The sequence below is a fragment of the Trachinotus anak genome, unplaced genomic scaffold (genome assembly GCF_046630095.1).
Source record: "Trachinotus anak isolate AG129_WGS33_773 ecotype Australia unplaced genomic scaffold, CSIRO_AGI_Tana_v1 ptg000011l, whole genome shotgun sequence".
Classification (NCBI taxonomy): Eukaryota; Metazoa; Chordata; class Actinopteri; order Carangiformes; family Carangidae; genus Trachinotus; species Trachinotus anak.
Genome location: NW_027273862.1, coordinates 5,922,501 through 5,940,042, shown reverse-complemented (window position 1 = coordinate 5,940,042; position 17,542 = coordinate 5,922,501). Strand labels below are relative to the sequence as shown.

The following is a 17,542-nucleotide window of genomic DNA, read 5'->3' as shown; positions in this document are numbered from 1 at the left end:
GTGTGGGGGCCAGGAAACATTGCTTTAAGAGCACACACAGGACACAGATGGAGAAGCAAGACACGCAGATATGCAGAGATAGCAGACGTTTGGGAAATTTGTTGATCACAGGAGGGCTTCATGTGGGAACAGCTTAACAAAGTCCCCACAAAAAAAAGAAGAGAGAATTTATATGAAGCAAAGCGAAGATTTACATTAAATAAGATTTTATAGAAAAACAATTTTTGGAAGAAAATATAAAAAAGTTTAATTTTATCTTAACCTGTATGTCTCTTATACCAAGGATATGTCCACCATGCCTTTGTACAGCTTTTATAACAAATCTTCCTACAGTTTTTAGTCATTAAAAAACTGCACCATTGCTCTGTCAAGACTTTCATGCAGGAATATTTTCTAATGGTTTTCCTTAAAGCTAAATATATTTTTGTCTCATTATAGTTTTCACATTATTCCTTTTAAAAATTCCTCTGTTATGATGGTGTTGTTTGTTTGCTGCTAGAGTTTCAGCCATATTTAATTTATTTGCCATTATGTGCAACGCCCTCTTCACAAAACAGACTATGTTTTAACTGCCTAGTCCCTTCACACTTCTTTTGTTCTTCTTTCCATTCTTTCTCAATGTGACATTCTCGTCATTTCTCCAAAAAAAGAATAATTGCCCCATTTGTTTTGAACCGTATTTGCAAATGTATTCCACTGAAGACTAAACAAGATGCATGGATGAACTGAGCAGCCAGTGTTATTTTTACCCTGACCGATGACCTCGCTGGGAAGCATGAATCTGCTCGAGGCCTGCACTTGTCGTTGTCCCTGCTCAGTTACTTATGAGCATGGTGATTAAGAATCTCCCAGCTCTGCAGCTTAGAGACTCAAATCCCTGTACAGTATGGTCATAATTAAAGATGGACAGCACAGTGGCAATCCAGGGCTGGGGAACAGTCTGGCTAAATGACAGAGGAAATAACAAGGAAGCAGTGCCGATTGGGGGTTGGGATGAAAAGACAGAGAAAGGAAGAGACACAAAGACTAGTCTTGGTTGGTAAGAAAGAAACAAAAACTAAAACTAAAAAAGTCACAAGATTTTAATCTGAATCCCGTAACACACTCACACACACACAAAAACATCAGGAAAACCACTATTTCCTTTTGTTTTGAAGGAAGAGAAGAGCATAACCATTGTAGCTATGCTCGCTCTTCGAGACTGAGCTGTAATTTGCCAGCCGCCGGGTGGAGTTTACCAAAGGCAAAGATAATCTCAGCCCTCAAATATATCAACATAGTAACCATAAAATCTTTAATCATGAATGCAGGGGAGGATGTATCCAATAAGAACAGTTGGAGTTTGCCTTGTGGGGATGATTAGAAAGCAGCGGTTGAAATTTGGGTTCCCACCCTTTCCTGAGAGTAGGGGCCCTTTGCTACCAGTTCCAGCTCTCTTATATATTTGTCTGATTCTCTCTCTGTCTGGTTGGTGAGCTTGGTCAGCTTCAGCCCACTGACAAAGTTATTTCAAAGGGAAATGAAAGAGCGTGGCCTTAACCTCTCCTCAGTCACCCTGGCACCCCGACTGCCCTTGTCTCCTACTGTGGTTTCCATGTCTGCCCTCTTCATCCTTCATCCTCTCTTTTCGCCCTGTTCACAAATACAAACGCGCGACCGTCACTCCCTTGTCTGCTGTCCGTCAGCGCTGCCCTATCAAAAAGGTTGGCCCCCACTTATTTGGGGATCATTAATCATCCCGTGTAGGACAGGAGGCCCCTTAATCCAGCCCCTCCTCCCCCTGGCCTCACCAAGCAGGCCAGAGCATGGCCCTCCGCCCCTATCCCCCATGGTGTTATCAAGTTTCAGTGGTTGTAACTGTAGCACAATAAACAGAGGGGGAAGGAGAATGGAGTCAGGGCAAAGGAGAAGGAAAGGGATGGAGACCAGAATAAAGAAAGACAATAGAAGACTAAATGTAATTTCCCAAATACATTTTATTGGTGCATCCTATGTAAAACATGCTTGTCATTCCCTCTGGAAAATTGTGTCTGTTATGAGTCAGATTGTAGAAACTAGTTGAAATAAGTTTATCACCCAATTGCAGATAAAAACTATTATATTTATTGCGTAATAGTTGTATGGCAAAGCAGCAGGTCAAAAGGTTGATCTGGAATGAAAATCATTTCACCCGCAATCCAACACTATCTAAAAATGAACAAATGTTGCTCAACACTCAGTGTTTTTGTTGTTAAACCAACCAGGTGCTGCCATTTTCCAGAAGTTGTGGGGGGTTAACTAAAGGAAAATGAGGCCATATCAAAGAGCCAGAGAATGTTCCTATTGTAGTGTGGTGTTTGTACAGAGGGCCCGCCTATTACGAGGGCCAGTGTGAAGCTGACCGGGGGAGTAATATAATGCATACATGGATCCCCCAGAGCCTATTCATGGTGTAATTGGTGTGGACAGAGTTTTCGGTCTCAGTGTTACAGTTAGGGAACTTCCTCCGATGTCCTGCTGGGAGGCCACTCTAACCACACCACAAATACAGAAAAAAATATCCTGTTTAACCTGGACACAAAAATCTTGCTTTTCTTAAAATGTGAAAAAAAACAAACAAACTTGGCAGAGGCATGAAATTTCCTTATTTGTTTTTACTGCAAACCATGTTTTTCATATGAATGGTCTGTGGACAGATGAAATCTGATGTAAACTTTAAACTGTAGTATTTTTTTCTTTCATGTCATAAAAGGAAATATATTTTTCAGACCACATATGATGCTTAATTATTGACTTGCTCAATTTTGACTGTAGACCAAACCAAACCCTGTAAATGGCCCTTTGATACATGGCCCCTGAAGACATCTTCATTATAATCATTACCATCTCCCCATCCTTCCCTCCTACTCCTTCCTCTAATTCTACAAGTCTTTCATCAGCCCTATTGAGACTATTACAACATAATGACACAGACAAGTCCGGCTTACCACTTAATTACTATTAAGAGACCTAAATCTAGTACGCAAGGATTTCCCCCTAAAATAACTCCAAAGCAGCGATAGCACACCATGTGGTCCCTCTTAAGCTGAATCTACACTTCCCATTATGGGTGTCACACTGGGATGGGTCTAGCCTTTGCTGACCGCGACGTGTGAGGCTTTCTGGCTGGAGCACAAGGAGCTAAAACACTTGTCTTTACACCCCATTACTCCCTCCCTTCTCAACTGGTGATTTCACTGAACAGCAGTCTCTCTCTCTGCCTCTGTCCATCACAGCCTGTGGCCATTAATCATCTCAAGTGGACAGCGCTGACAGACAGTTGGCTGCATCACTCTTATTTTCTTCCTCTTTTTTTTTTTTTGTCTTTATTGCACACACGTAGCTCCCACAGCCTCACTTGCTGTTCCCCCCTTGATTACCTCTTCACAACCCCCCCTCCCCCAAATCCAAATGAGAAAGTGGCTGGGTGTCAAACCAAAACAATCACCCATCTGCTTAATCGAAATCTTTGAGGTGGTTAATGGCGTCGAGCCAGCATCAAAGCTTTTCTCTGTGCTCCCAGTGGGGGTGAAACAGCAAAACCTGTAATGGATATGATGAACAGTAATGTCGGTCTCACTCATGAAGACTAATATTCTCCACCCACACTTTTCCAACATGAGCAGGCCTTGTGCATTTACATTACATTTACATGTAAGGCCATTAGCTGATGTTTTTATCTACTCTAAATGACAGGAGGTTTTCCAGTTGAATAAAGCTGACCTCTTACAAGCAACAAATAATACAGAGGTCAATGGTGAAAGCAAAAGGGTCTCACAATAGATCTAAAAAAAAATTACTGTGACCCTCCAATGATCTTATATGACAAGAGTAGTAGAGCCAAGAAAAAAGGAGGAAGAGAGGGCTTGTGTGTGAGTCTTCTGCCATTTCTGTGATTCAGAGCCCATCAATGGGCCCCTTTACGCACAGCAAGGATTTAGGACAGCTGCTAAAATTCCTCAACCATTAACACACACACATACACACACACACACTGTTTTGAAGCGCAGAGGCAGGAAATGGGAATCCCTCGTAAGTTTCCTTCCGCTGTTGCTTTCCTCTCTAGGCCTGGAGGCCCCACGACAAGGTGGGAAAAGCACTTCACCATTTGTCTCTCTCCATCCAGAGATTCCACTGGATTTCACTTAACCTCACAATCTGCTTCACAGCATGAGGTACTACTTTTAAGCATTCTGTTTGCAAGGTCAAATGAAGAAGGTGGCATTTTCACATATCACCAGCTTTTATTCTGTAGCTGCAGCCCAGGCACTCTGCCCATTTCCGGTCCTCTAGCCACCCTTCCCTGGCTCGTCTTGTTGTTGCTGCCAAGACTCCGCTTTGCCTGGAGATTCTGACAAATGAGGTTCAGGTTCATCCTGACAATGCCACTGCAGTCCCAGCTACGTCCCACTGCTGCATCATCACATGCTCAGAAGGTTCTTCCCTGGACTGACCCTCCTTGTCCCTCCCTGTCATGGCACACCATCTAGCTGACCCGCTGTCGTCAACACAGATTATCCTGCCCAGGTAGCTCTCATTCTCATTGATGATCATACATCTATGGTTGCATCTGAATTTCTTAATATTATTGAGTCTTTTGACTTTTTATGTTTCTGGGCCCACTTGTAGAGCAGGGTTTACTCTGGACGTTTTTTTTCTATCCACTGGTAATGTTTGCTTGGAGAATTTCCTTCTCAGCAATCATAATTGTGCTCTTTTTGATGTTTCTAATTTGGATCTGCTGGCCCATAAACATATGTCTCACAGGCACATCATTAACCAGAGCACAGCTGAAAATTTCACAGCTCAATTTGACCCAGATGTACTGTCAACCATTATGAAGTGGAGACTTTGTTCCAGTTGTTTAATGAACAGTGCTCCTCTCCTATTAAAACTGGAGCAATCTCCTCTGTCAAAACCTAACCCTGGATTAATAAATCAATCCTGCTCCACAAGTGCCAGTCCTCTCTAACACTAAATACAATAACCCCATCTAATGTTTCGTGGACAAAGTCACTGATATCAGAGCAAATATTCCCCCATCATCAAACCATCATACCATTGGTGTTTCTTCCTCCACAACACCAAACTCCTTTTCTCATGTCTCCTTAGAGGACATCACTAAATTGTTGCACAAAAATAAGACTTCATCTGCCCCTCCTTTCAGTCAGTTTTTTGTAAATTGCATTCAATAGAAACAGGTCTTCTTAAAGTCACTAACAACATTATGATGGCTGCAGATGATAGGAATTACATTCAGCTGCATTGCTCTTATAAACCTGTGAAGCGTAACCAATTGTCCAAAGGCCGACAAATGCCTCCAGTTAAACACAAATAACAAACTTTTATTATTGCTCCTGAAAATTGAATTTCAAACATAGGGCAGTATATTGGGTCATTAAGTGTTTGTGTTCAGCATAACCTTCAACATTTAGGTGTCATCTGTGACTAAACCCTGTCTTTTGATAATCATATCACCCAGCTGATTTTCTCATGTTTTTTTCCAATGAGGATCATTGCCAAATTAAGATGTGTGGTCACCAAGGTTGAGATGGAGCTATTATTCATGCTTTTAATTCTTCTTGGTTAGATTACTGTAACACTCTTTTTACCTGTTTGAATCAAACTTCCTCTAACCATCTAGACTTCGTCTACAATCCCTTGACTCGTGCTGCAGCTGACAATTTTTCTTCAGATACGTTTTTGGTTAGCTGGTCTGAGTAGCTACTCCATTTTATTATTTATTGCTTTTTATTGACCTATATTCTCATCTGTGTTTGGAACTTTTGTACTTTTTTATTGATGTAAAGCTTTGTAATTTTGTAGCCATAATAGATGCTATACAAATAACCTTTACTTATTTACTAACTTACTTATTCCCCTTTCTTAGAAATCCCACATAATAATGACATTGAATTAAATGGGCTTCCAAGATGGTATTTCATTAAAAAGAGTGCAATGATCATGTCTTCACATCTATGAAGTGAAATGGAAGGAGGAGTAAACGCACAGTAATTAGAGGTTACCATCAAGAAGAGCTTCACAAGGCTTGCTCTTCATCTATATGCTTGGCACTAAAAGCCAAAATGAAATACTGCCAAGCAATTTGTTCCCTGTGATTAAGACTACAGTTTGAGAGAGAGCTGCGGTCGGCCAAGTGCCTCTTATCTGAAGGGTGAAGAACACTTTCTAGAGTAGCTTAAATTATATCTTTCCCACCTGTTCAATGGTTGCATCGGGTCTCTAATGTCAATAGCAACATCACTGTCACATCCTTCATCCATATGTGAAGCACCATGGCTGTTTCCAGTTATAGCTATATATATATATATATATATATATATATATATATATATATATATATATATATATATATATATATATATATATATATATATATATATATATATATATATATATATATATATATATATATATATATATATATATATAACACTTGAATAAAAGCTACTTTCATTAATACTTCCATTTCTCACCATATTCTTTTCCCTTTCCTCAAACTTGTCTATTATAGATGAGCATCCTGGAGAGACATTTATATTCGTTACAACTGTTGTTGAGCACTGACCCTTGCACTGCCTCACTACTGATCACTTGTACTGATGATCATACAGGAACTTGATCCATGCAAGTCGATTCCAGTTGCACTCACTGTAAGTCACTCTGGAAATTTAATTCAGCTAAACAAGTTAAAGGACCAGTGTGCAGGATTTAGGGGGAGCAGAAATGTAATATAGTATTTATAATTATGTTTTATGTTTATTTCACCTATAACTACAAATCAATTATGTTTTCATTAGCTTAGAAAGAGCCTTTTGTATCTACATAGGAAGCAGGTCCTCTTCCATGGAGGCCGCCATGTTTCTACAGTAGTCCAGAACTGACAAAGCAAACACTGGCTCTAGAGAGGGCCTTTTGTGTTACCTGATGGCCATTGTAGGTTCTCCTACACGCTTGGAAAGGGTCGGTTAGGGAGGGACATCCAGTTGGTTGCAATATGCAAATTCATTGCTAGATGCCACTAAATCCTACACACTGGTCCTTTAAACAAAATGTAAATGATAAGAGCTCTAATTTTCTCTAAATTGTTACCAATGAATCAATATTTTGTTTCCTTTGCTTTAAGGTGGGACAGTTTCATAAACGTTTTGTTTTTGAGTTTTTTAAATATCAATGACATAATTCATTTCACATTTATGTTGTTCAAAATGTAACAGTGACACTTTAAAAAAGACAGATTTGTTTATAATACTCACTTAAAAGTCAATTTTTTCTGTCTTAAGTACATAGAAATTTAGTGAAAATAAAGTGACATGGTGCACTGTAATCAGCCAGTTATCTCCTGTCAGGTGGCATTTTAGTCAGCTTGATGGATTTCTCTGTCTGACCAGCGCGAGGAAGGGGTCAGCCAGCCACTCCCAGCGTCTGCCACTGGACAGAGATGCTAACAGGGCCCTGACAGATCCTGTCCCTCCCTCTCTCTGACTCGGCTTAATTCATCACCCGCCAAACAAGACCTCCGGGTGCTAGGATCAGACCAGACACTCTAAAGCTGCTGCTCTCATGAATGTGAACACACCATACATACAAGTACCTACACATGCATGTCAATGCACATAGACCCTTTTTACACAAATGTATGCACCACACCATCATCATCTGTCACAGTCTGACAAAACAAACTATGCATCACATACACATTCACGTACATACTATATCACCCATCATAGCCTGTGACAAAACATAATGAAGTATAGCCCACACACACACGCTCACAGAGCACCATCACCCATCATAGCCTGCCAAAACGTAATGTAAAGTATGCACCATTGTAATAACATTGTGATTCACCTTGGGAGGTATTGCTCAAGCCATGTAACTTGCTTGGCAACAGATTTGTCTGATAAATGCCTAAGTGCATTAGCTGCCCTGCTCAGAGGGGTCTCGTAGGCAGTGTCAAAGCAGCATGCGGTCAGCTGAGCCTCCCCGGCTGTTGGCCAACTAAATAAGTTAGGTCATCGCCAGATCCTCTTGGCTCTGATACTGCAGAACCTCAGGATCAACGGAGGCAGATCTCACCTGCTGACCCCTTAAGGCCTTTACTCTTGGGAGGGGAATTAGTAAAGGATTTCTTAGCCAGTGAGAGTTACAGTATGTTTTTTAAGTTGATCAGTAACATTGCACACATGCCACAAGGACGTTTGTACTTTTATCCTTGCTCAGTTAACATGGCTTTTAAGAATTGTAGGACCAAATTAAATATTTGCACTGCAGGCCTAACACCAACCAATCTATAGTGAAATTCCAGATGCCCTGTAAAAAAAATAGCAACCCCTCCTCACACTGAGACAGGAAATGACTCTTAAGAAATGGAAGTCCTGTGGTATTTGCTTTTTCCACATAGGCAGAGGGTGAGAATAAACTCTAGCCAATATCACATCTGTGACTGTAGGCTCACACTGCAATTCATAATGTAAATGTTTCCCTATAGAATTTACGAGTTGAGAAAGCATAGCCTTGAATTTAGAATACATATTGAATTGAAGCATATATAATATAAAGTTTGAAACCACAGAGATTTCAATCAGGATCCCACTGACAAACTATTTCCACAAAACACTAACATGAGTTCTTCAGGAAACTCAGACTTAATCCCAACAGAACCTCTAATTTTAAGTGCATACCAAACAGCTGGATCTGACATAAGTAACTTAAAATCTTTGCTGTGGAGAGCACAAGTGAAGGTGGCATGAACACAGTGAAGAGACAGCTGCTGCTTAATATGACGTGGATTTCTTGCTAGCACTCTTACCTCTTTTCTGCATGAAGGTGAAGAGGTCATCCAAAAACTCTTTCCTTTTGGGGTCACTGTCCAGCTCGTACAACTGAAAGAGAAAACAGAAGCTAATGCACCATTTTGCCCATACAGCATATTAAATTGTCCCTGGAAGTGGTGCCGTCTGGCTGTTCAACCTAGTGGATTGTGCAGTTTTAAGTTTTTCACTTTCACTTCACTTTAACATAGTACTGCCTTACAATTCCAATGCAAAGCAAAGAAAAACCTTTCAACTGCTAAAATTTTATTAGACATATTCTCTATTTTTACTGTTTCACAGATGCACAAAAATGGTTGGGTTGTTCATGTTATTTGTCTCTGTAATGTTCTTTGCAGTAGAAATACATGTACTGACTAGTTCTGACATAGTAGAACATACATGCATGTGTCAATAGCCAGCTGACTAACTGTGACTAACTGTGGTGTCCTTAAGTGCAACTTTTAACGGAAGAGGTGAGGCAACATGAGGCGACGCATCCGTCAGTCTTTGTCAGTGCTACTTCTTTGAAGCTGGCTTGAAGTTTCAGGGCCATGGAGAGATATTTAGAGCTCTGCCTGCTGAGAATACTTCAAAAAGGTTGACCTATTTACAATTTCCACGAGTCTGACTTTAATAAAAAGATTAATTTTATTATGTAATTGGTGAAAAAGTGTCTTTTTCGGTTGTTTTCTGACTGAGGCCATCCTGTGATCACATCTTACAAGTGCTCACCTTAGCAAAGTCTCTAGAGGCCTCTCCTCTCCCTCTGCTACTGTCAGCCTCATCCGCCCAGCCTGCACTCCCATTCTGCAACAGACAAGAGACACAACACAGATAAAGTCTATAAACAAACAGAAAGTGGTAACAAACAAAGTACAGAGAGAATCGAGTATATAGTAGCCCTGAACTCATTACCTACAAGTGTTTCAAAAGTAGTACTGTGTACTACTTCTTTTAAGATGATTTTTTTTTTTTTGTCATTTCACCTTTATCTGAATTTAACAGTAGAGATAAATATAGGAAACATGAAGAGAGAGAGAGACAGAAGAGTATGACAAGCTGGAACTGATTGGTGGACGCTGCCCAGTTCTACGACTAATATAGTTGAAAATTTACGATTCTTGCGAGTGGATTTTGACCCCCTACATTTTTTCCAAAATGTCTTAATCTAATTTTCATTTGCAAAGATCCCATCAGGTTGACACTGACTGTATGTCAGAAAGAAAAAAAACTGACATAACTCTAAACTCTATCAATCACCACAACAGTCAACACCCTGCAACACAAACATATGCAAACTAATATATACTCAAACTCCAAGAATGCATTTTTCCAGGGGTTGGAGGAGTAACCTCTGGAGTTATTGTGCCCCTGAGCTCCTGTGTACCCCTCCCCCTTCATCCTCAAACATCTCCATTTGACCTAAACCATCTGCATCTGGGCCTGCCCTGCCCCCACCCATGTCTTCGGACCCAGCTGGATACAAGGGCCCCCCATCCTTCAATCTTAACGCAGCTGTGATGGGTGGTCAAGTTCATGGAGTGTAGCTGGCTGTCAGGAGGGGCCACGGGAGGGTGTGCTGGTCAGTAGCCCAAGTGCACACACACATGAGCAAAGGCTGATCATGGCTGTGTGTATGTTTGTGAGCGCAGGGAGTGGGGCAATGGCCCCACAAGACGGGAAGGAAGGAAAATAGGGGCAGAAAGGGGTGCACGGTATGTGCCGACCAGGAATGTCTCCTAAAGACAAAACCTATAAAAGCATCAGGAACCAAAACAAGATCCGTTTGGCAGGGGACGTTAATGGCTGCAGCCTGGGGTCTAGTTTCAACCAGGAGCCCATTGGTCAGTGGCAATTACATGGCCTGAAATGAGAGCCAGGAGGGCAAAGGTTGTCAAGGCCCTTGAGAGCAAGTCATTTTCACCCTCTCACTCCCTGTACGTGTAACGGTTGTCAACATTCATACTCCCTAAACAAATACTCATCAGCCATCAACTTACAAACCCACTGCAAATGGTATATTTCAAGGATATAAGTTACATGCATGAAAACTATTGTTGGAGAATAAGGCATCTGCTATTTAGAGCAGTAAAGATCCTCTTTCACACATTACAACTAAAATGTCTCTAAAATACTATTTTTCACAAGGGTGGAAATGAACTTGCATTTTCATAACATTGATAAATTGTGATAGGATGAAGTTTTCCTAGAAAATGATTCCAGTATGAAAAACTAATATTCAAAGTCCAATGTTCATATTTTTAGATACGAGCAGACTGCTAGAAAAGTGAGTTATCTACTTTCAAAGACAAAATTATTTGATTGATCACATTGACTTCGCAGCTGATAGCTTGTGTTGAAAATTAATCTACAAACACAGTAAATTCCTTATCAAAAATACATTCAACTGTCAACTTACAGTATCTGTAGTATATCATAGAGATTACAACAGAATCATTATGTGAAGGTAAATATACAGTATCGTACATTTGGAGGCCTTATAGACCTTTGCACACAATTTGACCACCTCTGTTAACCTTTAACCATTATAAATGATTATAGCAGAAGATAATTCAGATTGCAGCCATGTATAACCTCACATGTTTGCTGTTGCATGAAAAAAAACTTTGCATTCTGCACTTTTTATAGAAGCTGGATGTTCCCTATTCAGTGGCCCAGAGGTCGACACTGTGTAATCTTACTGACAGTAACCAAACAAGGAGCCATAGAGCTTCATGGGAAACGCCATCATTCTGCTTGTTAGCAAGTTAATATGCTTTGCTAATCTTCCACTGAAAAGTGATTCCACTTCTGTGCACAGAATATCAATACCAGTTTTTAACAACAGCTAGATCAGCATGTGTGAATGTCTCAGCTGATAAAACCTTACAATCTGCAAAGAGTTTCTCCACGTCGGGTTTAATTTATCACCTGAAAATATAATTGATATAATCATTTCTTTCGGTGTTTCGGTTTTCGGTTTTCGGCCTTGGTTTCCTCATTTTTCGTTTTCGGTTTCGGCCAAGAATTTTCATTTCGGTGCATCCCTATTGAATATTTCAAGATTAAGTCATATTTTGCCTTGATAAGAAAGTAGAGTGCTGTAGTTGTGTGTAAGAGGTTGTCAGTAGTTTCCTATTTGGCTGGAAAAAGAGGAGAGACTTGGTCACAGCTTAGTAACAGCTGAATCCTCCTGCTCTCCAATTTATCACAGAGACTCCCACCAGGTGGGAGACGAGGCAAAAAATGATATGGAGGGTGTTAAAGCAAGCTAGTGCTTGGCATCTGACAAGAAGACATGGAATCTTGTTCCCTCCTGAGATGTAGAGGTCCTCAAGTCAACCAACAAGGTCCTACATCCCCTCCAAGAGTTCACGCATTATCAGGTGAGGAGTATATTACTATCTCCTACGTCAGACCAGAGCTGCCTTTTTTCAATACCAGCATCATGGCACATCAGGAGGACACAACATTTACAAAATCCATCAAGCCTTCTTTTCAGGATTACCTTAAACCTCATTTTGCTGATCCTGACACAAACAGCCTGTTGGACATGGTGTCCATCATGGAGCTCTGACTTGAGACTATATGCACTGCCCCTGACAACACTGAAGGAGTCGAATGCAGACTGACCAGGGCTGCTGACAGTAATGCCAACACCTCATGAGGAAGCAGATGAACCGCCACAACCACTAGTGGTGAAGCGGAACAACAAGATCACACTGGCAGTTACTTTAAAAGAGCATTAACGTCCTCCGCATTAACATGGGACTGTCTACCTACTTACAGCTTTTCAAATTAGATAGTTGAGAAAATCACTGGAATGCTGAACACATCTAAAAGAATGTTCCCAAAGCTCAGACACTTGGCAAAAACACCTCTGTGTCCCAGCGATGGGTGCCCCTTCTGAGAGGGAGTATAGCCCGAGTGGTAACATTGTGACATGCCACAGGGCATCTGTAAAATCAGACACAGTTGACAGGCTCGTGTTCTTGTCACAAAACCTTCAGTAGAGACTGGAGAGGCACAATGCACATCTGTGTTGTACACCGGTTTTGTTAAACTTATTTTTATTTATGCTCAGAAACTAGATTTATTTTCTTGAGTTTTTATTTGAAGCAACTGACCTTACTTTCATACTTAAAAGCAAGATGTATGATGTGCGTGCAACTGTCTTATCTTTATTATTTTCAGTTTTTGTGTATATGCAGATACTTTAATGCTTAATTTACTAAAGTTTTCATGGTATTGTAAACACATATCACCACTTTTCTTGAGTATATCGAGAGGTGAGGTTTATAGCCGTATCACCCAGCTCTACTGTGGGATCAGTTTAGTGATTTATAAGGTTGAATACATTCACAGATGCTCTTATCTGGAGTAAGAGATGTAACTTCAAAAGAACAGGCGGTAGATGCTGGGTTACTGGCCTTGGATTTGTTAGGGGAACAAAAATGTGTTTATACACAAGCCACACGCACACTTACACACACACATACACACACACACACACACACACATGCCTCCCTGAGGGACACTCTGTATTATGGGAGCACAGGGGTCAAGGTGTTCCTGACATCAACAGAGAACAAAGGTCTAAAGTGACAGAACACTGTCCAGTCAGTGTCAGTTAGTTTTTGAGTGAGTTAATTTTGACAGATACCATACTCTTCTTCATGGTTCTGGTTAATGTTGTTACAGGGGCCAAATCTCTAATCCTTGTTCAGTGTAAAAAGTACCCCTGTTCTGCTGCTTGATGCTACAAACATCAATTACAGCAAATCTAAGAAGTTAGTTTAACATTAGGTGGTTGTAGACAGAGGAGGGAGATGAAGACAAAATTAATAATGTCATAAAAATCATTGAATCATCATGATAGCCATATATTGGAAAATGTACTAAAATAATAAAAATCACATAGTGAAATGTTAAAAGTGCAGTGATTCCATTGAATCAAATTGTTTTTGTGTTTTGTTTTTTTATCTTAAATTTTGCTTCGTTTATTTTTTGGCTCTAAGCCAATTGGACTGTTGGGACAACTGCCAATGTTTCCCTGTCATTGGATCTGGGAGTGTAAATTTTGGTGTCGTTTGTCACAAGGCAAATAAGTTCAACTGGGTCTATAGAAAACCTGTCTGCTTCTCCAGTGGGTTCAAAAAAAGAACAGTAATTGGAACAAGGAAGCCATTAACCATGAATAGACATGTTGGCTCTTGAATTGGGACCTTGGTCAGCTGAGGAATGTTAACACTACGTTGCTTTTTGTCAAGTTAGAGTGGATACTGATGTTTTGGGACCACTCCTTATGATCAGTCACCTCAGCCCCTTCATCACAACCACCACTCCACCCAGAAATGACTTCTTTAGAAAAAGAAATTCCCACACCCCACTGAGGTCTCATGGCTGAGACGTACATGGCTGGTCTTGCCAGATGAAAGTCATAATTAAATGATATAAAATGAGTTATGTGTGTCTCTTAATGTTTATGTTTTTATGCTTTGTTACCACAGTTTATATTTTTACATTTAGAGCAATCATAAAGCCAGACACTCAAGTGTATGTAGGCAAACTATGATTTCAATTAGGCTTAATGAAATTATAATATTCAAATAATCCTCCAAATAATCATAATCCAATCCACTCGGTGGAGGGTGAACAGAAGCCTTCATATATTTAAGCAGCCCGTGTTTCCTCTCTGTCTCTCTCTCATGCTGTTAGCAGGTTTACTGGCCAGGCGGTGGGCGGCCTAATCACATTATGGCCATACGTGACTGACTGGCGCAGTGCCAAATCAGGGATAAGAATAATGTAGATGTCCAGAAGTGAGCTGTAGCTGGTCATCGCCAGGGGCCTTTCCAAATGCTGACATGCAAACTGTTCCCCTGTGTCTGAAAAAAGTTCTCTGTATGAAAATGGTTTTAGAGTTGGGGGTCCAAAGGCTGTCAGGCTGTCACCACTTAACTGATGCATATTTGGTATTATTCTGTAGAATTTGTAAAAATGGGAAACGTTATCCCATCACCTTTTTCGTTTTTAGATGGGCAGCACTTTCCTCGCACTGAAAAGGCAAAGTTTCAAGTCCACTGGTTTTGAAAAGGACAACCTTTAGTCTGCAACAAGCTGACATTCTTTGCATAACCCTGTATCGGACAAACCTCACAACACACTCCTTCTTGAATGTTGATGCATAGCCTGGGGGCAATTCTACGCAGCCATTATAGAAAGATGTCTGGAGTAGAGCCACCATTTTAGTGAGGCCAGGCATGCCGGAACAAGAAGGGTTAATGGCTGCTGCTCGGGGAGTGGGGGATGGATGGCATTGATTGTTCAGGATGTTGACAGCACTTCTCCAATTTGATAGTGGGGCTGTTATTAGATGAAGAGGCTTGTTCTTAATAAAAGCATCATGTGATTTTAGTCTATCAGTAGGAGGTTGGGTGGGCTCAAATAGCAGCCAGTGACCTATGGAAATATTCATTGTGTTAGCCTCACTTTGGCAATCGTCTCAATATGATAAAAGCAGCAGAAAGACTGACTCAGACGAGCTTTGAAACAGTTCAGAAGCCAAATGCATACTGTGTAGGTAGAGCTGAACGTATGTGAATATCATACAATACATAACAGGTTTGTGACTGGCTAATGGGATGGAGAAAAAAACCACTAACACCCATAGGTTGTATGAAATGAGGAACATGCGTCTCTGCCGTATTAGTGCCCGGTTAGCCCTCAGCCATACCCCCGACCCCTGTGCTCTCACTTCGAGCTACTGTCATGGCTCTCTGTGTCCCACCGTACACAGCTTCACACTGCAGACCAACTCCCCTGGGCCACAGCCATTGAACAAGAGGCCCAAATCAATAGCCCTGGATGTGCAAACACAGGGAAGTCCCCTGCCCCCTCCGGACGCAATCTCACAGCACACGTCAATACTCATCATCCTCAGTCATCTACCACAACGCCAGGGAAACTGAGACGAGGGCAGAATCACAGCTCCCATGATGACCTAACCACTTCACCTCCAACAAGACACCCTAACTTAGACTAACACAGACATGGTTTCCATGGCAACTGTCACTAAATTGTACTTTACAAAAAACAAAAAGAACAGTGCAAACAGCAACACCTATGCCAAATAAAAACAAATACATGCAAATACAAGCTAAGCCCCTATAGCAACCCCAGGCAATAAATCAAGGGTAGTAAAATGTCACAGTCCTCTCAGTGCGAGCTTGGCAGAACAGACACAGGAGGGCAGGCGACTTCAGTGAAACTCACCAACATTCCTGTACACCAGTAACAGGACCTCACAATAACAGGAGAGCCTCACTCATCCCACAGGTACTCTTAACATCTCATTCTCAGACTAATCTTTTTTAGCCAAATTGCTGCCTGTCAAAACAGTTCAGCGAGGGAAATCTTTTAAACAGACACAGCGGCAGTAATTTAATCACAATCAAGGCCTCCAGCAGAAGTCTGGATCACAGCCAAAAGCAGTGATAAATGGCAAATAGTCAGAGGCTACACGCTTACTTAAACTGTTGCTTATTTTGTACATTTGACTAAAAGGCCATTAAAACTAGTAAGGGATCAGGTTCCCCTTTTTCTAAAATCTATATCAGTGACCTATAATAGATGTAAAAACAAGTTTGTTTGCTAAAAGAACTGGATCTGTGATTGAAGCAGGTAGTAAGTAATTACAGTATTAAGCCTGTCTCCTCATCTACTAGAGAACAAGAGTGCTGATGCCTCTAGTTTAAGCCTGTCTGCGAAGTCGTCTTCATGCTCTCAGAGAAAGCGAATCTGCTTCCTCTCAGCATGCCTGTAAAAACGAGCATTGTGGGGGGCAGCAATCTCTAATCCAAATCAAATAATTGGAGGCTTGATCCCTCTGCGGGACTCCAGGAATCATTTATAGTGCCTCTTGCCAAGAGGAGGGGGTGATGGGTGAGGGGCGGGTATGTTGGAGCTGGGCTGAGCGGATGGCGTCCTTTATCTGCTAACTACTGTAAAGGATCTCATAGTGAGCTGACCATACGCTACTGCCAACAAAGGCTCTGGGGCTAATCGTGATTCCATGTGCGACAGGGAGTAAATCTCACTGCCTCTCGGGAACATATGGTAGAGTTTGTACTTAATGAATACATCCACTAGTGATTCTCTGCTCTCATTAAGAATGATTATCCAACATAAAAAGTTCACATATCATATGAGAGCAGGCCGGCAGCCGAGAACAGGACCCAGGGGTATGCCTGCTCCTGGAAGTCCAGTCATGTTTGTAGCGAAAAGAGGTTTCTGGCTTATGGGGGAACAGACAAAGTGGCGGGGACAAGGGGCTAAACGTCCAGGGGCAGAACATGTTGCTACCTGCCCTAGCCTCAGCGGTGCTGCACTTCTAAACAGGCCACTGAAAAGCAGGCCTCCAGGCATGACCACCCCTCCCTCCATTAATCACTCCAATTACAAAGCCGAAAAAGAGAAACAGAGGAAAAACGAAGGAGGGGGTAACAGGTAAAAAGACAGAATGAAAATAGGCAGGCAGACACGGACATGCAGAAGAACAACTAACTTTTTAATCTCATCCAATTTTACAATAAGAGAGACAGAGAGAGAGAGAGAGACCACACTGCAACCAACAGGAAAGACCTAAGTCTGAAAGAAAGGGGTGGATCTGCATATTTAGTTCCTGG

General features: G+C 41.3%; 1 protein-coding gene across 2 annotated transcripts in view; it reads right to left on the bottom strand.

Moving 5' to 3' along the window:
- LOC139627439 (AT-rich interactive domain-containing protein 3B-like) overlaps positions 1–17,542 on the bottom strand; it is a 53,251-nt gene that overhangs the window by 19,305 nt on the left and 16,404 nt on the right. For both annotated transcript variants that reach the window (XM_071488178.1, XM_071488179.1), the window contains exons 3-4: positions 9,588–9,662; positions 8,852–8,924 (exon numbers count right to left, since the gene is read on the bottom strand). In XM_071488178.1, coding sequence (XP_071344279.1) covers positions 8,852–8,924; positions 9,588–9,662 — 148 coding nt within the window. The remainder of the gene's footprint in view (positions 1–8,851; positions 8,925–9,587; positions 9,663–17,542) is intronic.